The 26,017-nt window shown below is 40.8% G+C and overlaps 2 protein-coding genes across 2 annotated transcripts; both read left to right on the top strand.

The window, feature by feature from the left end:
• The first annotated feature begins 471 nt into the window (after positions 1 to 471).
• On the top strand, positions 472 to 6,554 carry LOC102211283 (fibulin-7-like). Its single transcript, XM_005752943.1, has 8 exons — positions 472 to 659; positions 2,506 to 2,665; positions 2,747 to 2,917; positions 3,525 to 3,650; positions 4,976 to 5,164; positions 5,264 to 5,401; positions 5,672 to 5,807; positions 5,901 to 6,554. The coding sequence occupies exons 1-8, from the start codon at positions 591 to 593 to the stop codon at positions 6,262 to 6,264; spliced, it is 1,353 nt and encodes a 450-aa protein (XP_005753000.1). The 5' UTR covers positions 472 to 590; the 3' UTR covers positions 6,265 to 6,554.
• Positions 6,555 to 10,816: 4,262 nt separating this feature from the next.
• On the top strand, positions 10,817 to 23,294 carry kif7 (kinesin family member 7). Its single transcript, XM_005752941.1, has 20 exons — positions 10,817 to 10,936; positions 13,322 to 13,694; positions 13,890 to 14,087; positions 14,202 to 14,601; positions 14,691 to 15,038; positions 16,013 to 16,205; positions 16,319 to 16,483; positions 16,682 to 16,840; positions 16,962 to 17,101; positions 17,260 to 17,366; positions 17,906 to 18,046; positions 18,132 to 18,337; positions 18,495 to 18,692; positions 19,332 to 19,457; positions 19,576 to 19,752; positions 19,832 to 20,047; positions 20,265 to 20,471; positions 21,910 to 22,108; positions 22,253 to 22,414; positions 22,606 to 23,294. The coding sequence occupies exons 2-20, from the start codon at positions 13,364 to 13,366 to the stop codon at positions 22,998 to 23,000; spliced, it is 4,068 nt and encodes a 1,355-aa protein (XP_005752998.1). The 5' UTR covers positions 10,817 to 10,936; positions 13,322 to 13,363; the 3' UTR covers positions 23,001 to 23,294.
• Positions 23,295 to 26,017: the final 2,723 nt, after the last annotated feature.

Genomic DNA, 26,017 nt, shown 5'->3' with positions numbered 1-26,017 from the left:
TCTGGCTGATAGGTGTACATGTAGTCTGCTTACTCTTGCTGCGTATAGCTCGTTTAAGAAGAGCATCTGAGATTAAAGAGATGAATTTAGCAAAGTAAAAGTGAACTGGGGGCACTTTTTGATTTGGATCCAGATGTTATACAGCTGCCCACAATCCACTGCTACAATAATAGCCACGGCAGGTATGGACATTATGCTCGAAAGCTGAAACCAGTCTTTATTTCAATCTAATTAATCAGTCTAATTACAGAACAGGAAAGCACCTTTATTCCAGCAGAAGTTACAGCTTCATTGTACCTTTTCTCCAAGACCAAGCTGCTTTAAACAGAGAGGAAGTGCACTCCAAATTAAGTAAAAAGGGATCATAATGTGGTCACATTTTTCTCCTTTGGTGATTGGCTACTGAAGAGTAAACAACATTCCACAACGTTTAGCTGCAGCAGCTTTCCCACTGCCAACTGTGGTCCTTCTCTCACCTGGAGTTCCTACACACTCTGGGAGCCGGCGGCACAAAGTTCACACTGCACGCAAGTTCTAACACATTTGAGAAGCGATTAGTGAGTGCACACTGGACTGGTTTTAGTGGAAACATGTTTGCATCACCTGTGACTGCCATCACCTTACTGTGTTTCTGTTTGCTTCATCCTACTTTGGGGCAGGTAAGCAAGCATGTAACTAAAATTGTTAGCTATTGACTGAATGAATGAAGGAATTAGTCGCAGCAGGGTACCTGAACTTATATCACGTCATTCCACTTAAAGTTCTTATGTCAAAAGGAATTGGTTAAAATGTGCTTCATGAATTATGTATGGCTTAAAGAGAATTGCATGCATAACTTCTTTTGAAGTCCAGAGCAGATCTTAATGTGAATGTACTTCTTGGCATCACAAAAAATGTTTCACAGAGCAAACCTTGAGTCACCCTTACTTTGCACGCAAGCCTCAAGAGCAACATCCCAGAGGCTCCGGTGGCTGAATTCACTCACTATATCTATGCTGTGCTTCACTGCAAACCAGCAAAACATTTCCAAAACGCTGCATCTGGCTGTGAATGGCTCTCTTCAGCTTCTGCCATGCATGTCTGTGCCTTTATGTGTTTGTTTGTTTGTTTGTTTGTTTTCTACTGAAAAATGGCCAGCCAATTATGTGTTTGTAGAAGTGCATAATAATGTGAGTGTGATGCTGTAGACTCTTGCATATGTGCGTGAGAGCATATTGTTATTTAGGCTCTAAATCTATTAAATAGAACTGTGCTGCAATTTTGTGCTTCAGCACCACATGCCTCCTACAGACTGTGGTAACATCACCCAGTTAACATGAACACCATGTGAAATATCTCCTAGCACAGGCAGAAAGGGGCCTTTGACAACTACCTGATAAACACCAGCCATCAGTACCAAAAATGACTGAAGTCATTCCAAACCTCAGTTCAGTCTAAATAAGAAAAGCGTTTTCAGCAAATATTGACTCTTCTTACATAACTGCTGCTGGATGAAAACACTAATTGGCTGTCTGAAAACATGTGAGAGAGCAGAGGTCTGGTGGGGACTGATGCTGCTGAATCAACGAGAGTAATGAGGGAACGGTTATGGGTTGAAAATAGGTGTGTACAACTCACTTGAGCTCACACCCTGTTAAATGAAAGCAAGGCGCTGGAAGGAGATGACTGGTTGAGTCAAAAATCAGCAAGTAATTACCCTCTAATGAAAGCTTTTACCTCCATTTCTGTAATGACTCGTGTAGTTAAAACTTCAAACCTAAGCAGAACATCACACCTGGAATCACATAAGAAAGTGTTACACACAGAGCCTTTCTTGTCAGCATGACTGAGTTACAGTATGGAGCTAGCTGGGGGGGGAGGTTCCTGCTGGCAAATATAGTGACAAAACATTCTCTGATCCCCACAAGATTTACTCCTTCATATGAGCACATCAGCCTCTGCAGTGCACTGGGTAACATAGCGCAGTAGGTAGAGCAGATTCATTTGTCTATTCATTTAGATGAAGAGATTTTTTTTCCTCATTGCGATAGCATTCACACAGAAATATGTGCAGGTGCAATTTATATGACTTAACATTACAGAAATGCACTAGAAGTTTGCATTTTGAATTTTTTTTCATTTGACACAAAAAAGAAAACCACATCCTTTTATTGAAGACTTTTGAATGAATTCGTGTCCTTGAATGAACAGGAAGATAAATAAACTGTTAATAGAAGCAGCATCACTGGCTTGTGGTGCTTTCATCTCTCAACAAATTTCACCTGTCCTGAGTCAAATAAATTGCTTTTCCATTTTCAGATATTTAGCAAGGATGGTGTTTTTTTGTTTTTTTAATAAGAAACTGTCATTTTCAATGTAATATTATATAGCGTGCCTAACCTTCTCACGTGGTTTTTTTAGATGGTTGCAACTGTTTTTCTGATCCTCTTTGTGAATTAGAAGATCAGTATTGACTTAAAATATTCAACATTTATGAATTTATTCAGTAGCTCTGTATTATTCTAGGACTGTCCGAGCAGGCAAGAAATTCAAGGGTCCTTGAAGCAGGTCCAGAAGCTTCTGTCAGCCCATGAAGCCTCCTACATGCAGAGTCTGCGCAACCTAAAGAAGAAAATAAATTTACTGCTGAGCAGTGCTGCAAGGCAGAACACAAAAGCCATCAACAGTAAGTAAATATCTTAGAAAGACTTTATTCAAATTCTTAGATATCAGAGTATTTCTGCTGTTATGTTCTTATAATTTCTAGGTACCTGCCCCAAACTGGAGTCCCTCATTAATGGGAGGAAACTTGGCAAATCGCACAGCATTGGCCATGAGATTCACTTCCTGTGTGACCCTGGTTATGAACTCGTGGGATCAGAGAGCAGGGTTTGTCAGGAAAGCCTGACCTGGAGCAGCCAGCAACCAACCTGCCGAGGTGAGAGAGGAGCCTTCTGCTGCCTGGCCTTGCTGTGATGGTCATTTTCTCCATTGCGTCCTCCTAATCCTCCTCCCACCAGTGTTTCTCCACTTCATTACTCTGACCATCACTCATCATGCTATCTAACCCACTGATCACTTTTACAATCTTGTCAACATCTTCTGTGTAACCTCTCTTCTCCTTGCCCCCTTTTATTTGCACTATTCTGCTTTCTGGGCATCAAACATGCCGACCACATTTTTCTATACGATGATACATTTCACATGTGACCCATGATCATATTTCTTTATGTACTTTGGTCATTGTCCAGAGAGCTTTTTGAATGCTGTGACATGCGATATTCCAGCCTCCTTGTCCTTTGACAGCTTGCTGACTTTGAGATAACAACTCAAAGGCTGTTTGATCAGGATGTGGCATCCCCTACACTTTGGCTGCCCCTCCTGTTAACTCATTTGCTCCCGTATTTTCTCATATGTCTCCACACACATGCATATGTCATTATGTAATGTTCCGTGATGTTCAAGCATCAAAGCTATTGAGTTGCATACATGTGTGTATCTCTGGACAGAGTTCAAACATAACCTTAATATCTTTTTTCCCTCAGACATCAATGAGTGTGCATCCTCCCCTTGTCTGAATGGTGGGACGTGTGTTAATGAGGTGAACCAGTTTTCCTGTGTCTGTGCCAAAGGCTGGGCTGGAGTTACCTGTCAAAGCCCTGTGCCAACATGTAAGTATAATACATTGCATACTCAGACCACACACTTGAATGAAATGTAGTGATACTTTACCATTTGAAAGAGATTGCATTGGGCATTTGCTTGTGTAGGCACTAAAATTCAGTAGACACCAACAGTTTTACTAAATTCATCTCCTTTTTCACACTATCTAAATATTTCTACAGTTACAGATGGTTTCATAGTTTACTGAGAGATTTGAAAGTCTGGTAATGTTTTTGATAGTCATCCAATCGTTACATTAAAACATCCACCAACTTTACCCAAGAGAGTGGAGTGGTAGATGTGGACAGATTTCCAGGGCTAAGAGAGAGAGAGAGACAGCTGTGAACACGCAGGTTCAATTTAGACGCTTACTTAAAACACATGTGTTTGGACAGTGGGATGAAGCACAGGGAGAACATGCAAACTCCACTCAGAAAAGTCTGGCTGACAAACAGGTTTAAAGCCAGAGCGTTTCTGCTGTGAGGCCACAGCACTAACCACTATACCTCCCACTATTTAAACATACACAACATATTCCTCCCCACCCACAACCCCCATTTAACATAGTGTGGGTAACTGCAGTCACCAGTCTGTCACAGGGCTAACACACAGAGACAGACAACCATTCGCACGCACATTCACACCTATGGGTAATTTGGATTTATCAATTAACCTATCCCCACAAACTGCATGTCTTTGGACTGTGGGAGGAAGCCAGAGTACCCTGGGAGAACCCATGCAAACACAGGGAGAACATGCAAACTCCACACAGAAAGACCTGATGGTGGAATTGAACTCAGGACCTTCTTGCTGTGTAGCAACAGTGCTAACCACCGAGCCACCGTGCTGCCCTAAAAATACTAATAATAATGATAATAATAATAATAATCTAAATTACATTTCACCAGAATTTCTACACAAACATTTGCTTCTTTTTATTCCTTACTGGCAAAATAAACAAATCCAAATATATTAACACTCAGATATCTTCACTAAGCTCATGCTGCTGTCTTGTTCTTGTAGAAGAACAGAGCTTATTAAATATTACCTATCAAACTCGTATCTGTGAGGGCTTTATGTTGTTGCCACCGATACAACCCAGTGACTCTCCTCTTGGATTCCATTTGACACGGGCAGGCGTGACTGACACTGTCTCATATCACCATCGGCACACCAACATCAGTGTCTGGCATATATTGTCAGCTGACTAAATAAATAACTTGTATCCCTGGGGCAGATACAAAGCTACAGCAAAGAAAATATGAAAACAGGTTATGAAAACCTTTTCTACAACACACCAGCATTGCTTACCTGTCTTCTCTTCCTTATTCAGTCTTTGTCACCATGACAAACACCTCTGCCGCCACCTCCCCATCCACAGCTGCTGCTGCATCCACTTTACCAGCTGCCACCACCGGGCCTCATGTTCGCCCATCACAGTGCACTATAGTGCAGGGGACCACCCACTGCACCTGTGAGCCAGGATACACCATCTCTGGCAGAGACAGCTACACCTGCACTGGTACACCTAACAGCTTTAGTATAACACAGACTATACATTTTTCATATTATGATGTTTCCATATGGGTTGTTAGCCATGTCTGTGTGTTATGCATTTTAGATATTGATGAATGTGAGCTGTTTCATAACGGACAGGCTGGGAGGTTGTGTTTACACGCTTGTGTTAACACCCCTGGAGGCTATCGCTGTTCCTGTCCTGCAGGATACAACGTGACCCGTGACGGACGCAGTTGCAAAGGTGAGAAGTCCTTCTTCCTGCTTTATTTTTTGCTATTACTTTTGTTTTGATTTTTTCTTTTGCCAAATTTGCACTCAGAAGTACTCAAAGCATTCCTCCAAAAGGCAGATTCTGAGGAATGTAATACAAAAATGTAGAGTCTACAAGTACACTTAATACAATGTTATTCATTTTGACTCTTTTTCTTTTCAGTAATGGCAAATCAAAGAGTTGCAGCCTAAATGATGTCCCAACTAAATGTGGGGGTTTTGTGTTTCTCTTTTGTGGCAGATATTGATGAGTGTGCTACGAGGCAAAACAACTGCACGAAGGACCAGATGTGCATTAATACATATGGTGGTTTCCAGTGTGTTCGTGTGGACTGCCCCAAAATTCCTAATGCTACATATGTCAAAACGTCACCTACGTGAGCATTATCCTTATTTTTGTGTGAGATGCATAGTAACAACTAATTCTTTAAAATCTCTCTTTTAGTAACATCTTTCTCATTATTTTCCAGGCGCTGTGAACGTAACCCCTGCCCTGTGGACAACAAGGTGTGCTCTCAGGCCCCAAACTCCTTCTCCTACCATTACTTGGCTGTTGTTTCCAACCTGTCAGCTCCCCGCGTCATGTTCAGAGTGTCAGCACTGCGCCCGATAGGTGACACCCTTCGTTTCTCCCTGCTAGGCGGAAGGCCAGTTCGCCGCCACTTCACAGTGCAGCGCTCAGACCGCCTCACGGGCGAGCTGATGCTGGTGAGCCCTGTGCAGGGCCCTGCCACTCTGGAGGCAGAGGTGGAGATGAGTGAGCTGGAGAGGCGAGTGCAGCTGGGGAAATACATCACCAAAGTCACTATGTTTGTTTCCCAGTATGAATTCTAAGAAAAATCTATTTATTGTGCAAAAAAATAGAAATGCATGTAGAAAATTGGTACATGTAGCAAAGAGTAACAGCACTTGACTTGAGGATACTTGCAATAAGCTGGAAAGACTAAAGAATGACAGCCCGTCCTGAAATAAAGCATTATTTTTGTAATAGTGCCTTAAAATTTATATGCACGTAATCATTATGCCTACGGATGTTTTGGTTTATAATTATGTTTTATTGATTCTAGTTTTGGTACTCTTTCTGTGATAAAACTATAATACCTGTATTGCCTCCAGTACACCCATTAAACATCATATAAAACATTAACAGTTCAGTCTTTTCCTTACTAATTCTTTAAGGCTTTTCTACACTCTATTCCTTCTGAAATGTGTTTTAAGAACTGCCCGATAGACTGTGAGCAGGGACATATGCGAGCAGAGGTTGTTTAACACTTCAGTTCCTGCAGCACAGAGCAACGCTGTTCGCCTGACAGCCAAGGAAGGCTTGCTGAAAAGAGCCTCTGTGTTCCTACAGTGCACGAATAACTTTAACTTTTGCATTTGCAAAACAAGTACACACAGAAAAGAGCTGTGTCATGTGCCCTAAAAGTAAAGTCTGTGCAATCTTTTTCCTTTCATTTGGGGGGGTTTATATCTGAGGAGTTTCCAAGGAGCGTGATGAAATGTGTCGCCACTGTGCTGCACCAGCCATCTATCTTCTCCTTGATGTTACACAGCTTTCTGAGAAATAAGGAATCACATAGTGGATAGTGTGCCAGGATGTAGTTACACTGGAGGGAAACAGGAAGTCTTTAGTTGCAGAGAGGGCTCCGTACTCTGGCTGAGACGCAGCAATGGCTCCATGAGGGAGCAGAGATACTTTAGACACAGAATTCTAAAACAAGATTGAGTGTTGAGTGAAGAAAAAGATGCCCAGAGATAGAGAGGGAGGCAGACAGAGAATGACAGATGAATAGAGATGACTGAACAGAAGACAATTCACACCAGCCAGTCAGTCACTGACTTAGCTGCAGAGTGAATTAAAAACAGTAGTGTTTATTACCACCACAAAAAAGACCTCCCTGTTCTTCAGATCTCCCCTCTACAGTCTTAATAAAAGACTGTAGGCTGGAGGGTGGCTTTTGTCTGTCCCCCAGGGATCCACAAGAGGTAATGATTCAGTAATAAAGCCCCCGATCCTCTGCATTTTACCTCTCCATTGTCTGTCTAGGTTGATACACAACAAAGTTGGTCTGTGAGAGCACCTGGCCTGAAATCTGATGTTTTGCCCATTCTCTTCACCTCACCGTCCTGTTTTCCACCGCTCCTTAACCTTATCACATTACATCCACTTTCTTGTCATTCCATCCCTTTTCCTCTGGCTCCACTGCCCTTCTCTACAGCTTTTTCCAGTGTGGATGAGTCACACCTCTGTGCAGATAAAAAAACAAAACAGTCCCCCTAATGAGTGCTTGCAAAGTGAGACTGCAGTGAGTATTCTGATCTCAGTCTGGTTGTTGGGGCATTATTATCAGAAACAAGCATGCTCACTTTGACAGCCACTTGGGTTTTCAGTGGTACTTACTTTTGCGTGTATCTTGGTCTCATGTTGCTTTTAATGGAAAAAGGAGAGAGTGATGGTGTCTGCTGAATCTCCAGATTGTGCATGTGTAGTAGAGAACTCTTAGTGAAAAATGTTCCTCACCCGAGTAGTGTTTTTGAACGCACCATCAACCCTCACTCCTCTAATGCTTACATTGTCCTATGCACCCATTATTCAGCCTGTTCTTGCCTTTTTGGCCTTATTCCAGTTAAGGATGGTACCAGAATGAGCACATTAGTGACTTTCTTTATGTCATTGTCTGATCCTGGTGTTTTTGGACCAAATTTTTATTTCCTGTGTTTGGCTTCCCAGTGCCTGGCAGCAGTGAGGATCACAGCATTAAGTCTCTAGTCTATAGCAGTGTGGTCCTCAGTTACTAATCATTTTTCTCCATTTTTTAAAAATATGTTTCCCCTGCTCTTTCCTGTTTAGGCCTTTTTAAATAAATTCTAGCTTGTGTATTTTAATGTAGTAGCCACACAAGTGTTTCATCTTTTAACTGAGTAGCCATGTCTTTCTTTAGAGTTAATTTGTTTTTGTTTAGTTTTTCCTTTCAGTAAGCTGGAGAGCCATGTAATTGCGAGGCGTCTTTGGTGAGGTCCAAACGCTGATGCAGAGAGTGATGTAAGAACATAAATATGAAGGATACTGTCTTAGTTTGAAGTGAAATATGGGGAGGGGGGGGGGGGATACAATCACTTCCAGTACTTCTTGTTCTTCTTTATACTGACAGTTCTTAATGACTTTGGCTGTATGTTTGGGGTCCTTGTGCTGCTGCAGAATACATTTGGGGCCAATAAACAATCATTTATATTTCTGAAAGCATTCTTTGCATACAGCATTTTTTCACACCTGCCTAACTTTTGCACAGTACCGCATATTACAATGTTATAGTAAAGTAATATTTTAATAATCGAATTCTATGAGTTTTTAGGGGGTTTTAGTTGAGTTTTTCTTCTTTATTTGCAGATCTAACCTTATTCAAGGTTTATTGCTTTGTCAAATAAACTAGTTAAATTAATCTGCCATGCCCCTTTCTTTACCAGCAACTCTGCGTGCTTTTACTACAAATAGGCAATATGATATATATAACAAAAAATAATACAATGTTTGTTTAATATTTCCTGAGGTGCGCTGTTGGTCTTCATTCTTTCAATTTTTTGACACCCCATACAAAACACCTGCTTCCTACCTCACCCTTGCCACTGCACATACAAGTCTCATAACAGTGTTGTGGTCAGGAAGAAATGGCAACATCAATTACAAGTAGTAGGATTACTGTTAGGAATACTATTTTTATTCTCTTTCAAAAGGCAAGCTTATTGTTAAACCTACACTGTGAGACTTTGCAAAGAAAATGTACCGTTTCAAAATATGATGCAACACTGCCCTCTGTTCACAAATTAGACATACTGCACCCTCAACTCTTTTTAAAAGTGGCCATAAACCATATCTGTTTAAACAGTTATTGGTTATCGGTTTGGAATTTACTAAGATTTTAACAGATTGCAAGAGAGAGAGAGAGAGAAAGGCCAAACTTCATGTGCAATAGGATCCAGACACACATTTATTTGTTTACTGTGCTTGTGGCTTTTCATCACCATTTGTAATCATTGTGGCTATGATTATTAGCATCACTATTGTTTTTAGATACATCATTTAAACAACTAGCCTCTTTGAGATTTGGAGCTCTTTTTTAAGAAGGGCCTGTATAGAGAGAATACAAAAATAATAGCAAATAAAACATTAGGAAAAGTATAATGCATAATGTTTCAACAAAATCAGAGAATGTAATAGTTTTGTAGCACATTTTCTTGTGGGCATTTAAACCCAGTTTTTCAGTGAGAGTAAGAGCTACAGCTACCATTAGATTGTCCTGCGAAAGGGCATTGCAAATAAGCCTGTTATATTTAAATATAACACGGGAGCCGTGGAAAGTGGGCAATTTTTGAAGAACTTTAAATATAGCCCAACATTTCATTCAACATCATATCATGTATAGCCGACATTTCAAGTCTTGTTACATCTGAACTGACCTGCTCACATAATGTGATTGGTGGATGATCACCAGCACACATAAACATCAAATTTGATCTTTTGTTTTTTTTGTTTGTTGCTTGGGAATTCATAGTTTTCAGTGTCCATTCATTCATTTTATTATAGTCCATAAGCTGTTTACTTTAGTTTTCTTCCACTAAACAGTTCTCTGGGCTCAACCTTTAATTTTCTCAAACATAATGTAAGTTGCATTTACTGAAGACACAACCTAAGATTATCCTTTCAGCAAAAATGAGACAGGGGAAAACAGAAAAGTACAGCTTTAATGTCAGTTATGGTCCAAACAAGGCTGGCCATGTGGTGAGAATGAACCATGGAATAAATATCACTGTAAAATTCTAAACTTTCATTTTTGATAAAGCATAGTTAGGGATGCACCAGGTGCCCCTGAGTTCGCCCTTAGCTACACTAGGTGATTATTACACACCACTCTGCTTTCAATCCCTAGTTATTATTACTCTCAAGCTCTCTTCTACAGTATGTTTTGCCCTGTCTTTCTCTCTTACCTGAGCCTGCACAAAGATTTTTCCTGTCAAAGGTGAGTCCTACCATCGCCAAGTACTTTCTCAGAGGGTTAAATGTGATTGTTGGGGGCTCTCTCTGTGTTACTGTAGGGTATATATAAATATATAAAGCGCCTGCTGTTTTGACTTGGCTCTATAAAAAAGAAAAGTGAATTTAAAAAAACAGCTTTCGTGATTTGACTAGTTGCATTTACACATGTGGTTTTCGTGCAGATAACAGAAATTTCTCTCAGCTCCCATAAATGATTTTACAATCCAGGATCCAAAACAAAACAAAACCGTAATGATTAAAGTGCCTTTTATACTAAATCACGTGTGCTGTGACCTGCTGAGATGTTGTCGCCTCTCAGCCAAGATGCTTTGCTGCTGCAGATCAAACCCAGGCCACGGTTTCGTGCTCCTCCCCTGGGCTGCCCGTGGACTGCCCCTCAGCTTCCATTCTTCCCCAAAAAAGCTCTCCAGAGTTACTCTGAACCCGTGGTACAACTCCTGCTGCATTAAAGTAAGTCGTGAAAAATGTTTAGTGGTTACGAAAACTATCAATGTACGCCGTTTAACGTTACGCATTTCTAACGGGCCGAGCTAGTTCGCGCGTTATCAGCTTTTATCCACCCTCATCCTCAAGTTTTTGATGTTGTTTAGACTGTCAGCTAACTTTAGCTTAGCTGAAGTGAATCTGGACAACAAGCAGCCTCACGAACTTATGAACTTTAGGAAGCAGCGTGAAAATGAAACAGTCCTAAAATAAAGCCGACATTTTTCTCATTAATAGAGGTAGTACATTTTTTGTGTTTTCTTCTTCTTTTGTTTTTTGTAACCCTGTACAACAGCAAGCTAGCGTTACCCTGCTAACTTGGGAAACACAAGTTAGCAGCGCTGTGATTACTTCTGGATGTGAACTATAACTTATTTTTTCTTTACTCGATACAAAGCTGGTTTGTCTGCGTGAAAAAGCGATAACTTAACTAATGAAGTCGCTGATGAAACGCTACCCTTGGGTTAAAACGCAGTAACGTAACAGTACTTAACCAAAAAATAAGAAAAGATTATTCACAACGCGACACCCGCTATTTTAAACTGTTGAAGACTTTAACTGTGTCATATAACTACTGTGTCGTTAGTGCAGAGCTGTAATTAACCAGTAAATAGGGGAAGTAAATAGGCTCAGACTAATCCAAGTAATAATAAAGCATCCTTGAAGGGGTTTAATGTGAAATTGTAAACGTTTATTTTGAATAAGATCTTGGTACAGGTATATATTTTTAGTAACACTATAACTTTGGGAGAGATATGCTGTGTTAAAAAGCCTGGAAATCAAAACTTATTTTATACTGCATGCATCTAAAAAAGATTGTGAGTTATTTCATCTGAAATGTTGTTGTTTGTTTCCTTACTGTAGTTTCAGGGAGTGTACATTTACATGAATAGAATATGAATGATAATCATAAACATTCACACAGCAGCTTTTCCTGCAGATGTTTGTTTTTGTTTATTTCATGTTTGCACCCAGGTCAGCATTTCTTAATGATCAACTCAGAAGCTGTATGCCTTTGTCTAAAATGGTAAATTCTGTGATACTTATATAGTCCCATTTCTACTCAGTTTTGAGAACTCAGAGTACTTGCTGTTACAAGTATCAAACTATAACACACATTAACACACATTCATACAGTGCTTTTATCTAATTTCACACATACACACAGACTCACATTCCAGTTGGTGCATCAGGGGCAACCCGGGGTTCAGTATCTTGCTCAGTGTTACTTTGACACATAGCCAAGAAGAGCCAGGGTTGACCAAAAGACCTGTGTCCAAAAGACCTTTGACTGAAGGGTAAAGTTGGCTAAACTGAAAGAGAAGTGGGTTTGCAGTTAAATATTCTAGCTCTAGGTGAGTCGACATTACCACATACAGTACAGTGGTGTTGTCACTTTTTATAGAGTTTACCTTATAAGAACTTTGTTGTGCATGGATCTCCTTTCATTTTTGTTTTGTTTTTTTAAATAACTGTAATAACATTATTTTATTTTATCTTTTTATAGAACACATATCTTATCAATGTTCTTCAGCAGTAAGTACAGTATTGTGAAAAACCTTTTACAGGACTACATCCAGGAAAGGTGTTGTGTAGTTGATGGTTAGTAGCAGCCAGGTACTGCTAATCAGGTGACTTTGATTAATTGGGCATCAGCATGTGCCTTTATCCTGGTGTTTGTGCAGAAGTTTTGGTAGTTTGCTGGTCTGGACCATTCAAGTGTGTCTTAACAAAAGGCCTCAATCTTTCCAGAAGTGGACATCGCAGCAAATGCACCCCAAGGTCAGATCATGCAATGCTCAGAGAAAATGCAAAAAAACTAAGAAAACAAAACAAGAACTACAGCACATGGCAACACCGCGTAGGTTTGCAAAGTTGCGTCTTATTCTTGATTCACATGTGAGATTATCTGTCAGACAGATCAAACTTGGCCCAAATTCAGTCATGCAACAGGACAGTGATCCCAAGCACAGCAGCAAATCTACAACAGAAAATAAAATAATCAAGGTGCTGCAGTGGCCCAGTTAAAGGCCAGACATTAAACAGACTAAAAGCTGTAGAACAACTTTAAGAGCTGTGTATGAATGAAAGCTGGCAAACCTCAGTAAACTGTAGCAATGTTGTGAGGAAAAGTGGGCCACAAAGACTGATAAAGTCGTACAGAAAACGATTACGTTAAGTTATTGCTGCTAAAAGTGGTTCTACAAGCTACTCAGTCATGGGTGCACTTATTTTTTCCCATCTTATCATGCCATCAATCGCATCCTCATTTATTACCTTGTACCATATTCATAAATGTGACATGAGATGTTCATCAAATATTTGTCAATAAATGATTTTTGTTTTCTTTAGGCGTGCAAAGATGATCAATACATAACAGAGAGGAGAGAAGAAATGTCTCCCAAACTGCCTGCTGGCCAGGGCAGAGGGGAGTATTCTGCAGTGCAGGTGGCTGTCCGAGTACGTCCGCTGCTGCCTAAAGAGCTTCTGCACTGCCATGAGAGCTGTATCACTGTGGATCCTGAGCTGTGTAGGGTTACTCTGGGTCATGACCGACACTTTCTTTGCGACTTTGTATTTGAGGAAACTTGCAGTCAGGAGGAGATTTATTCTGCGTCTGTTCAGCCGCTCATAGATGCCTTCTTTCAAGGTTTCAATGCTACAGTGTTTGCCTATGGACAGACAGGATCAGGCAAGACTTACACCATTGGGGAAGCTAATATTTGTAAGTTTTTCTTTTTTGTCTTTTAGAATTTTTTTTACTTCAAAATATTAGTAAAATCTTTGGTTTCAACAAAGCATGCATGGCACACACTTTAAAAATACAAGCTATGCTATTTTGCAGTTTTTTTATTGGATTGAAAAAATTAGCTGAACAGAATCAGATTTTCCATTTTTTAAAAATTAACTGTAATTTTAGGTTCCTTTAGTGATGAGGAGCAGGGCATCATCCCCAGGGCCGTTGCAGATATCTTCAAGCTGCTCGATGAAAATGACCTCACAGACTTCTCTGTTCGAGTCTCCTATCTGGAGATTTACAAAGAGGATTTCAAGGACTTGCTGGAAGTTGAGACTGCCAGCAAGGACATCCACATCCGGGAGGATAAGGGCAATATTGGTGAGGAATAAAGAGTCTTAAATGTTTCTAAGCATGTTTTTGAGTAGTCAATGCAGAAATGTTTTCATTTAAAAAGTATTTGTTGATGTATTTAATTGCATTTTGACTTCGTAGTTTTGTGCGGCGTAAAGGAGTGTGAAGTGGAGGGTCTTGATGAAGTGCTAAGTTTACTGGAGTCTGGAAACACAGCCAGGCACACTGGTGCAACCCAGATGAATCCCAACTCCAGCAGGTCTCACACCATTTTTACTGTGTACATGGACCAACGACGAGGAAGCTCTCGCCTTTATGGGACTGCTGGAAGTTCTGGACCACAAATGTTGTCTTCCAAGTTTCACTTTGTTGACCTGGCAGGATCAGAGCGCATTTTAAGGACAGGAAACACTGGAGAGAGACTAAAGGAGAGTATCCAGATTAACAGTGGTCTTTTAGCTCTAGGAAATGTTATCGGGGCACTGGGGGACCCCAAGAGGAAAGGCTCTCACATACCATACAGAGATTCTAAAATTACAAGGTAAGTTATAATAAGTTGATCTGGACTTAAGCATGTCAATCTAACTAAACATTAATACCTGATCATTTTATTTTCCTTCTTTCAACTAGGATACTAAAAGATTCTTTAGGGGGAAATTCAAAAACGCTGATGATTGCTTGCATCAGTCCATCTTCTTCTGATTTTGATGAGAGCCTGAACACACTAAACTATGCCACAAGGGCAAGAAACATTCAGAACCGTGCTACAGTCAACTGCAAACGTGAGCCAGATCGCGTGGAAGGGCTCGAGCAGCAAATCAAGGCGCTTCGCAGAGCCCTCGAAAACCGCCAGCGTTCAGAGACCCGCATAATCTCTCACGCCGAACCCAATAGGAGACCTCGACTTGGAGAGGGAGAAATAAGCAAACTGCAAGTCCAGAGCGCTCACTATAGGACCTGCACAGACACTGCTTACAGGTTAAAGAGCATTTATCGATGGGTTTGATTTAGTCTGCATTATTTAACCTGTGCTGTAAGATTTGGACACTCAGTTTAACCTACCAGAAAAACGTACACATTGGTTGACAGCTGCTTTGTGAATTAATCCTCATCTACATCTTTAGAGAGAGAAAAGTTTGATATATGTATATATCATACAATTTAAAAAGCCAGTGCAAACACAACACTGTTTGGTTTATTTTATAATTACGTAATAATTTTTTTTTTTTTTTAAATATTGGAAGACAATGAAAGTGTCCAATCAGCCAAAGTCTTAATATGTGACGCAGGATGGGAATAGCCAGCCAAAGATGCAGACTGAGAATCTCAGCTACCAACATAAAAAAACAAGCAATAGCAGAATCAGGAACAACTGAACTTTTTAGTATTTCCAGTGTTTGTCTTACATTCACTTTCTGCAGGTATCTCTCAAAATGCATGTTTGAACAGTTTCTGAGGCAGAAACAGTATCTTATGCACTATTTTGCCCCGCAAAACTCAACCATGATAAGAAAAAACGGTCCCACACTCCTAGGGACTGCAACCCAGTGCTGGCGACTGTTGTCTTTAGCCTGTGGTGATAATGCTGTATGGATTTTGTTGGTTAAAACAGGTTTTTTTTTTTTTATTTATAAATGTGTTGAAAATAAGCATTTTTCCATTTGCGTTTTAACTAAACAATAATAATTCTGAGAATGCAAGTAAAATTTGTAGAAATTTGTCATGCAAACTGTTTGTTGCATGACAGAGAATAAATTAAAAGTTACAATTTGGGACTTTAGCGTGGTTTTCACATAAGGTAACTTGGTTAAAACTATTTAAAACCCAGTCATCAGCGTATTTTATTCTAAATCATAATTTTTGATGTTTTTCTGTTACAAAAATGTAGAAGAGATAAGTGAAATCAATGGCTATACAAACATTTGAATGTCTGTGCTGCTGGTGGATCACAGGTTGCTGCGGGAGCTGCAGAGTGAAGGGGCTCTGACTGCTGAACAAAGTCTGAGAGTGAAGGAGTGGCTTTGTTCTGTGGAGGAAGAGAGAAGTGGACTGACCACGGCTTCCGGTCCAGACAGCGGTATTGAGAACAGCTCCACTGAGGACAGTGCTGGCCTGAGGAGGGCCAGGCCTTCTGTAAGAAACCAGGTCTGTCCCTTTCACTCTAAAATAATTACTAAATCACTAGTAATTATTTTTAAAGAGTAATGTTTTGAACAAAAACACAGGACACGTATTACTAACTATGAATTACTCCTTAGGACACCGCTGTGGAGGAGAGGTGGAGCCATGACCATGACAGTGATAAAGATGGAGAGAAAGAAGATACTATTGCACACCTTCAGTCACAGATCCAGCGGTTAGAGAGGGAGAACACAGACTTTCTAGCAGCTCTGGAAGATGCTATGGAGCAGTACAAGCAGCAGGTTAGACAAAGTTTATCTCCTATATTGTTTTTCTGTTGGAGCAGTGACTCACACTTTTGATTTTTTTTTAATTGTCATCACAAAGTTAATCCTACTGACCCGCACCCGAGCTGTGTCAACACTTAATACACTGATGTTTCAGGTCATATCTGATCTTAGTGATGCGATACTGATTTTATTGTCCTCTTATTCTCTCAGAGTGATAAGCTGCAGGAGCAGCAGGACCTGATAGCAGATCTACAGTGTCAGCTCTCTACTGCAGGACTGATGGGCCTGGGTCTTAACATGAGGCTGCGGCCGCACACTGCCCCCATGGGCTCCATGCAGCACAGCCAGAATGGAGGCACCCACAGTCAGGTAACCAGCCATTAAAAAAAAAGAAATAGAAAATCCATATTAAGATGCATTAAGAGTACAATTTATTCTTTTGTTTTATAGTTTTCATACCTCTACATCTGTGTGTTTTGTGTGATTGCAGGTCAGTCCAGTGGGATACATTGGTAATGGGCCTTGCACTGATCAGGATGGGAAACTGTATGAGGAGCAGGAGATCCCAGGTGGAGCGGAAATGCATTACAGGGAAAAAGACGGCAGTCATTCTGGACAAGAGAGGTCAAAGTATGTTGTTTCTTCTGAATCTAAATTGAGTTTCAATTTTTTTTTTAAAAGTTGCTAAACAACTGTCTGGGCAATCATGTCAATCAACCATTCACTCAAAGTGTCATTGTGTTACGCCTGTGCTCATGGTATTTGTGACTTGTGCGTTATTCTGTCAGGCAGGTGAATCTGACCTGGACCAAGTGGGACATGCAGTCAGGGGGATTACCAGCTGCTGGCAAAGGGCTGGAGCCAGACCAGCACCCCTGTTTAGCTAGAAAAGCATGTAAGTCTAACAACTTGCTCACTACCAAGATTACCAGATTCTCAGAAATAATTTAATGGAGCGTTGAGCGGGATGTTGAAAGTATTGTCAGGATTTCTTTTTTGTACTATATTTGCCTTCACTAGTGGAACATTTCTTAAATCAGAAATCAAGTTTAAGTCATGCAGTGTCATACAGTCAGAAACACTCTGTTACAAACACGATCAGTTATGATCCAGTTTTAAGTCCTTTTGCTTATTTTTCTGTGTTTTCTGCAGACTGCGTATCCAGTCTCTGTGCAGCATGCACAGAAAATGAATTAAGTAAATTGCAGGGACACTAACATCACGTGGAAAGATTAATTCTGTACTTTATTGTGGTTACATGTTCAACCAGTGGTTACCGCAGACTTCTAAAACTGATTGTTATTCTTCTGTTGCCTCTTTTCTGTTTCTATATTACACTCCACTCGTGCTTGAGTTGAGTCAAAGCTGTGTCTCCTTCCTAATTGTACCACCATCCTATCAACCTTGTGTGTTCACTTTCAAATTTCTCTGTAGCCAACTCCAGCAGTGGGGAAAGTCTAAAAAGCTTTGAAGGTGTTTCAGAGTGGGGACTTCTTCAGGCACAGCAGAAGATCAGGGAGTTCTCTGTCACCATTCGCATGAAAGAAGAACTCATTAAGGAACTTGTGAAAACAGGTAGCAATTAAAATTTTGGCTTTATCCTTTTCACAGAAAATATTCTCTTGTGTGTTTTTTCTGAATCAGTTGTTTGCCTTTTAAGGTAAGGATGCTCAGGCTCTGAACAAGCAGTACAGCCATAAGATCACAGCTCTGGAGGGGGAAGCTGTGCAAGCTCGGCAGGAGCTGCAGGAGGCCCAGCGGCAGCTGCAGGACCTAGAGAGGCAAGAGAGAGAGATCAGCATCACAGACAAGACCAGAGCACAGGAATGTCGCAGGAAGATAGCTGCTGCTCAGAGCAAAGTTCAGGTTTGTTTTCATGTGATGCCAAGTTCGGAGTGATGTTGTTGTTTTGTGTCAGTGAGATGCTGCTTTTTAAAACTGTGTTCTTAATGATTTCCTTTCCTGATTTTTAAACATGACCTGTAAACTTCTAAAAGTGAAAATATTTCTGGTTAAACATTAGGTACTAAGTCAGCGTCAGAGGGATACTGCCCGTCTCGCCAACCTCCCTGCCCAGAGTGAGCGCCGTGTGTTAGAGCTGGAGAGAAGCGTCCAGTCTATGAGACAGCAGCAGGAGCAGCTGCAAAAGCGGCTGCGTCAGGAAAGTCAGCAGAAGCGTCGTCTGGAGAACGAAATGCAGCAGAGAACTCACAGAGTCAAGGTACCACTGAGTGGCTTTGTTGTTTGTAACTAAGCAAAGTTTAATTGAAAAATATTAGTCTGTGTGACAGATGGCACTGCAGTTTCAGTTAAGGCTGGGTAATTAATCCAATTTTATGTCAGTTATGATTTTTTTTTCCAACAAACACGAAACCAAAAAAATCTAGATTAAACAGCCTTTGAATTCATTTTCACTAAAAAGCTGTCGTTTGTTTCTTGAGTTATAAATCAAGCACCTCTTTCCTTTGCAGCTTAAACTCACTCAGTGTTTAGTGCAGCTCAAGCCAAGAGAGAGCAAATGGGGCTCACTTTACCCCCAGGCTACACTCGCAGACATCCCACAGTGGTGGTAGGGTGGCGTGGACTGGTGGTTGCCCTTGCGAGAAAGGCTTTAGAGTCAAAAACGTCTCATCTTAGGGTCTAACTCTCCTACAGGACAAACGTCTGTCCTCTGTCACCTCCATTTAAATACTTTTTACTCAGCAGCCTTAGAATGAGTATAGAATCTGTCTTTTGGGGGGCAATGATGAGCAAATTAGCTTAACTGGTAATTGGAGCCAAATGCAGTTCTTGCAGTTCTTCTTGTTCTTGCAGTGCGATGTGTGAAAATGTGACTTTCATGTTATTTACACCATACCAGGAACTTGAAATAAAGAATGAGCAGCAGCAGAAGATCCTGAAGATAAAGACCGAAGCGATTGCAGCTTTCCAGAGGCAGAGACGCAGCGGCAGCAACGGCTCTGTCATCTCATTAGAAGAGCAGCAGGTGCAGCAAGAGCTGAGATGCAGTAGTAGTGTATACACGTAAAGCACCTAGAAATACTACTACTGTCTGTTATTGTGCTTTTATGTGTCCTTTTGTGTCTCAACTCGCCTGTGAGCAGAAAATTGAGGATCAAAAGCGCTGGCTGGATGAGGAGATGGAACGGATACTAGAACAGAGGAAAGGATTGGAAGATCTGGAGGGAGAGCTGACAAAAAGAGAGGAAATCCTGGCCAAGAAAGAAGCATTGCTACAGGAACGCAGCGGATTGGAAACCAAGAGGCTCCGCTCCAGTCAGGTATTAACATAAACAATTCAGCTTATTAGCACAGAGGACTTGCAGATACTGAGTCCTGTTTTATTCATCTTTCCTCCAGGCCCTAAGTAAAGATCTAATGACACTCACCGGGCGCATTGAATTACTCGAGGAAGAGTTGAGTGAGAGGAATGGTCTCCTTCGCAGTAGTAGTGCTCAAGACTCCCAACAGATCCGGCAAGAGATCTCCAACCTACGTCAAGAGAAAGATTCACTGCTTAAACAGCGAGTTGAGCTGGACGATAAACTGCGGCAGGGTAGCCTGCTCTCACCAGAGGTCAGATATTACTCTGAGGTTCAAGCTCTTTTATCTGATTTCAATTATCAGCACTCTTTAGATTAATATTTTGCTGTACAGAACACATGTACTGAATACAGTCACAATAACAGCCTAATTATCAAGAATCTGGAAAGCACTAGTTTCAAACTGAAAATGAATTCTACATCGTATTCAAATCTTCATTAAGGACATCTGTTCACTCTGATGTTACCAGGAGGAGCGAACGCTTTTCCAGCTGGACGAGGCAATTGAGGCTCTGGATGCAGCGATTGAGTATAAGAATGAAGCCATCACTCAAAGACAGAGACAGCTTCGGGCTTCTGCCAGTATGCTCTCCCAGTGGGAGATGAATCTCATGGCCAAGCTCAGTTACCTGTCTGCCTCTGAGACCAGAGCTCTGCTGTGCAAGTACTTCGACAAGGTATGTGAAACAGAATAAAAAATGTTCTGAATAAACAGACCCACACAAATTTTTGTCATTTTTAGGGGGTAGAATAAACCTTAAGATGATAAAAAAGAGAGAGAACTGTGCCCATGTAAGCACCTCAGTCTGATTAGTTTGTGGCTGTGCTCTTCCTTAGTATGCCCTCTCCCTCACATTTAATGTGCCCATGCCTGCCTTGACAGAAACGCCCGGTGATGCATTCTACTTCCCTTTCGACAAAACAGCAGTTACAAAGCTGAAATGTGTCTTTGTGTTGAGATTTTTAAGAGAAACTCTTAGAGAATTAAGAGCAACACATATCCAATATTGATGCCTGTTTCCAGAGAGTTGATTTTATGTGCCAATGAGGATGGTGATTGTAGGACATACACTCAACAGAAACATTACGAGGCATACCTTGCTAGCACTCGATTGGGCCCCTTTTTACCTTCAGAAATGCGTTAATTCTTCAACAAGGTGCTGGAAACATTCCTCTAAGATTTTGGTTCATATTGACATGATAGCATCACAGGTCACACCACATCTGTGAGTGTCTACATCCCAAAGGTGCTCTGTTGACTGTGGGGGCTATTTGAGTACTGTGAACTCACTGTCATGTCCAAGTAAGCAGTTTGAGATGATTTGAATTTTGTGATATGGAGTGTCATCCTTCTGGAAGCAACCATCAGAAGATGGGCACACTGTGGTCATAAAGGGGTTGGTTAGTAACAAAACACCGTTACAGCACCATCCACCACCAGCCTGAACCGTTGATACAAGACAGGATGGATCCATGTTTTCCTGATGTTTATGTCAAATCTGACCCTACCTAATGTGACAGCAGAAATCAAGACTCATCATCAGGCAATGTTTTTCCAGTCATCTATTGTCCAGTTTTGGTGAGCCGTGTTTATTGCAGTCTCAGTTTCCTGTTGTTCACTGAGAGGAGTGGCACCCAGGCTGCTTCAGGGTTCAGTATGTACCCATAACTTGATTGTAATGAGTGGTTTTTTTGAGTCGCTCTTCCTTCCTATAAGCTTGAAACAATCTGGTCATTTACCAACATCCACAAGGTGTTTTCATCCAGAGAACTGTTGCTCCCTGGATATATTCTTTTTCTGACCATTTTCTGTAAACTCTAAAATTGGTTGTGTAGATCAGCAGCAACATTCAGTCCAGCCCAGCTGCCACCAACAGCCATTCAAGGTCACTTAAATCCCCATTTCCCCCCCCACCTTTTTTCTGATGCTCAGTTTGAACTTCTGCAAGTTGTCTTGGCCATGTCTACATGCACAATGCTTGGAGTTGCTGCCATGTTTAGATATATTTATGTTAACAACCATTTGAGCAGGTGCACCTTGCACATGTGACTCTGGACTGCGTCTGGACTCACCAGTTGTAGGCTTATGAGTGTTTGTGTGCACATTTCCTGCAGGTGGTATCTCTGCGTGAAGAAGAGCGTAAGCTGCAACTTGCCCTAGCTGAGCTGGAAATGCAACTAGATGAGCAGCAGAGGCTGGTGCAGTGGCTGGAAAATGCACTCGATCGCACACAACTCGACACAGATCGCCGGCTTACACAACAGCAGAAGGAACATGAGAGGAGTGTGCAGCTCTTACTGCAGCAGTGTCGAGGTGAGACTAACATAAACCAGTCACGCTATACTGCAGACTAAGTCTCACACACTGAACATATGTAAGGCTCAAAGGTAGAGTATAAGTTAAAGTGGCAGATGGTGTTTCCGTTAATATACGGTGTACGTTTTATCATCCCAACAGAACAAATGGACGAGGGTCTGTTAGGGCGGCAGCGGCAGTATGAGGGATGGATCCTCAACCTCAGCAGGGAACTGAACCATTACAAAGCGGCTAATGTGGAACTAAACAGCAAACTGAGGGAACTCTGTGGGTCATCCACGCAGCCAAAAGAGCATCCTAAAGGTGCAAAAGTGTTTATTTTTAGTGTGTGATTGCGATGTCATTCTGCAGGACTAGGAACAAGATGCCTTTAGTTCAAATTTTCCTTCTGTTTTGTAACTTTTGGAGTTTTCCAGTCGAATTTAGTGATTTTTACCGTTAAAAATAATGTATTCCTGCATTAGTAAATATCCTTATAATATACTGTCTTTCAGTCGTGCCATCTGATGGTAAACCTGCGAACGCTGGCAGCATGGAAAAGCTTCCCCGTTGCCCCGAAGACAGCTCAGGAGGCAGTGGGGCAGGGCAGCTGGACAGACCTTCCAAGTCTAGGGAGGAAATGCGGGAGCTGGTGAACACCCCTCTCCCGTCCACGTGGAGGCGCTCTTCTCTCCCAACGGAGGAACCTGCCATCATGGAGGAGCTGTGGCTTCAGGTGGCCAGTGATGGCCCTGTTAAACGTGTAGGTCAAACTGCTGTGGGGTGTTGGAGTGGGCCAACATCCCTGCCTGTGGTTAAATCTCGCCGGGAGTCCCGTCGCTCCAGCCTCAACATTGGACCACTGACCTCAAACAATGCATTAATAGATGTGCGAAAGAATCCTGTCTGAAAGTAAATGTAACATGTAATTCGCATGTATTTTTGCTCTGTGGTCGCTGAAAGGTTTTATTGCTTTGTCAGTCTTTTAGCTTTTTTTATGTGAATTTTGTACTTTAAATAATGAACACCCACTGATTTTGATACAAAGCACTTTCCACTAAGTTTTTCATGTCATACAGATGGTAGGTATGTGGTCTAACAATATGGCTCATTTCATCCCTACAAAACGAGATTCTGTCTTTCTCTGATGATGTAGTCTTTTGACTTTCTTGAATATTTTATATTAAAAGGTTTTTGCCTTCTATGCTCATGTTTCTTATTTTCTTTTGTACTGAATTCAAGTCCACAGATGTCAAACCTTGAATAAATTACCTCAGAGAAATAGTGCATTTTAAGTTTGAGTCAGGATTTAGAGTCCATCACAACACAGAAACAGCACTACTGAAGGTTATCACTGATCTTCCTATGGCCTCTGACAGGTGAAACATTTGATAACACTGACTACACCAATTACTATAGAGACAGGAACTATTATTAAAGAACGATTAAAGAAAAATGTTTGCAGCACAAGTCATGGAGTTCCACAGAGTTGTGTTCTGGGACTCATGCTTTTTATATTATAGATGCTTCCCTTAGGAAATACAGTGATGTGTGATTTTTTACTTCTAAATTCTGATAAAGCTGAGGTTTTTGTGTTTTGACCTAGAAATCTCAGAAACATGTCTTACTTAGATGCAGTATCTGCTCTCCAGTAGCCTTATGAAGAATCTTAGTCATTTTTGACCAGAGCATGTCCTTCAAGGTGTGCATTAAACAAAAAAGTAGAACTACATTCTTTCATCTGTGCAGCATACCTAAAATTAGAAACGTCCCATCACCAGTAAAGCAGAAAAACTTGTTTGTGTATTTTTAACTTCTAGGCTTGAATGTCACTGATCCCATTTGTTCTAAACACTCCTGCAACATATTTGTTGTATATCAGCTTCACTTCTGTGTTGAATCCAGGAATGAATTTAAAATGCATTTGCTGCTCGCAGATACTGGATTGTCTAATTGTTTGAGATTTATCTCTAATCTTGTAAATCTCTACCTTGCAGTATAAAGCACGCTGATGGGGCTTTTTTTAAGTGAATTTTTAGCAATTAAACTAAATTACATTGAATATGTGTAGCTGTACTTTAAGGACTTGTAAAACAATCATTTTGGAGTGACGTTTGCATGTTCTGAATGTTAAATTAATGGATGAATCTTAGCAAAGCTGATGTTGATAAGAGAAGAAAAATCATTTTATGTTTTAATTAGCATAATTTGCTGAGGACAAAGAAGCCAGATTCCAGGTAAAACTTTGCTTCATGGTTTTCAAAGATGCATTACACTGCATTATTATTATTATTATTATACACAGCCTAAAAGTGCACATCTGTTCACAATGAAAAATTACTCTTAAATACAAAAGTCTGAAGATCTGTGTCTTCAGGTGCCAAATCCCACCTGTAAGAGAAAAGGTACTACACTTTAGGGCAGTGGTTACATATTGTCATTCACAATATTCTCCCATTTCTCTCTTTCTCTACACTTTTTAATGAACACAATCTTTTTCTCTCTTCTGTTAGAAACACAGGAACACATGAAAGATAATGGAGACTATCTGGGACATGAGAGTTTGGATGGACACTAGAAGGCAGTATAACCTCAAATCTGAAATGTGGACTGAACATCTCTGTACTTTTTCAAGTCTCATCTCTGTGGACTGTTTTCCCCTCTGGGCTCAGAAACTTTGGTTCTTCGTAAAGTCATTGACTTCTGAGAGAGAGCAAAAAGCATGTATGTGTTTGTGTTGTGTTGTGTTGCTGACTTTCGCAAGTCCAAAAGGAACAAGTAATCAATCAATGGAAAAGAGCCCAATGGAAAATCTGATGGAAAATCTGATCTACATCTAATTATTAATAATTAAAATTCAAATATTTAATCAAACATCAGATTCTTACTCATTCTAATTTCAAAAACAGGCATGATAGAGAAGGGGCAAGTGGTGGCTTGAAAATAACTGTATTATATATGAAAAAAATAAATAAATAAATAGCCTTGTTTCAGGACACCATTAGCAAAAAGGTGTGTATCTGAGGAAAAGCTGGGGGGATTTTGTGTCCTCTTCTCATAAAAATAAGTAAATAAATAAAAATATTCAGCTGAAAATGTGAGTTGGTCCGAATGAGTTTGCGTTACATTTTTGTATTTTTGTGATGCGATAAGAAAACAATACGTGTTTCCTTTTCCCACCTTTGAAAAGCAGTGGAAAGGTAAGTAAAAGTAAGTAAGAGAGTAAGAGATCACATGATGGACGTGGGGTATTGCTTGTCTGCCACAGCGTTGTAGTTGATTTTGCTACCGCTGGGTGGCGTTAAAGTCAGAAACTGACTAGATCTGTATGATGGTTTTAATTAGTGGGGAGCCGTTGATAATATATCGGGAAAAGGAAAAAGAAAAGCATGTGCCAACACCGGCTTCAAACGTGTCACAGATGATTTCCTGTTTTACTAACACATCTTTAAAAAAAATAACAATAATAGATGACTAACAACACCGACACCACCCAGGAGCGATATGGCTACAACAAGCTGAACGAGACAAGAAAACTAAACTTATGTAATAATAATAACAAAACATTGTAACTACTCTTTTTTTTTTTTACTTTAGCCAGCAACAACGTGCTCTCTGCTTCTTTTTCTTCTTTTTTAAGTTTTGTTTTGTTGGTTCGGTTTCCACTTCCACAGTTAAAAGAGCGCAACGGCGACGTGATGTCTTCGTGAGTTCTCCAAAAACACGCACACGCACAGAGAGAGAGTTTGCGATTGGTTATCGGCAACTTGCTGTCCACGTGACGTCAGCAAAAGGAGGAGGAAGTATTGAGAAAAAAAGAGAGGAGGCGAGATGAGAGCACTGAAGTGTCTGTCAGGGGACACGTCGCAGCTTCAGGACCGCGGACTGATGATGCGCGCTTTTGGACGCGGTTGATGAAAAGCGTGT

The sequence above is a fragment of the Pundamilia nyererei genome, unplaced genomic scaffold (assembly GCF_000239375.1).
Source record: "Pundamilia nyererei isolate P.nyererei 1_Seehausen unplaced genomic scaffold, PunNye1.0 scaffold00392, whole genome shotgun sequence".
In the NCBI taxonomy this organism is placed as follows: Eukaryota; Metazoa; Chordata; class Actinopteri; order Cichliformes; family Cichlidae; genus Pundamilia; species Pundamilia nyererei.
This window is presented reverse-complemented; position numbering and strand designations above follow the sequence as displayed.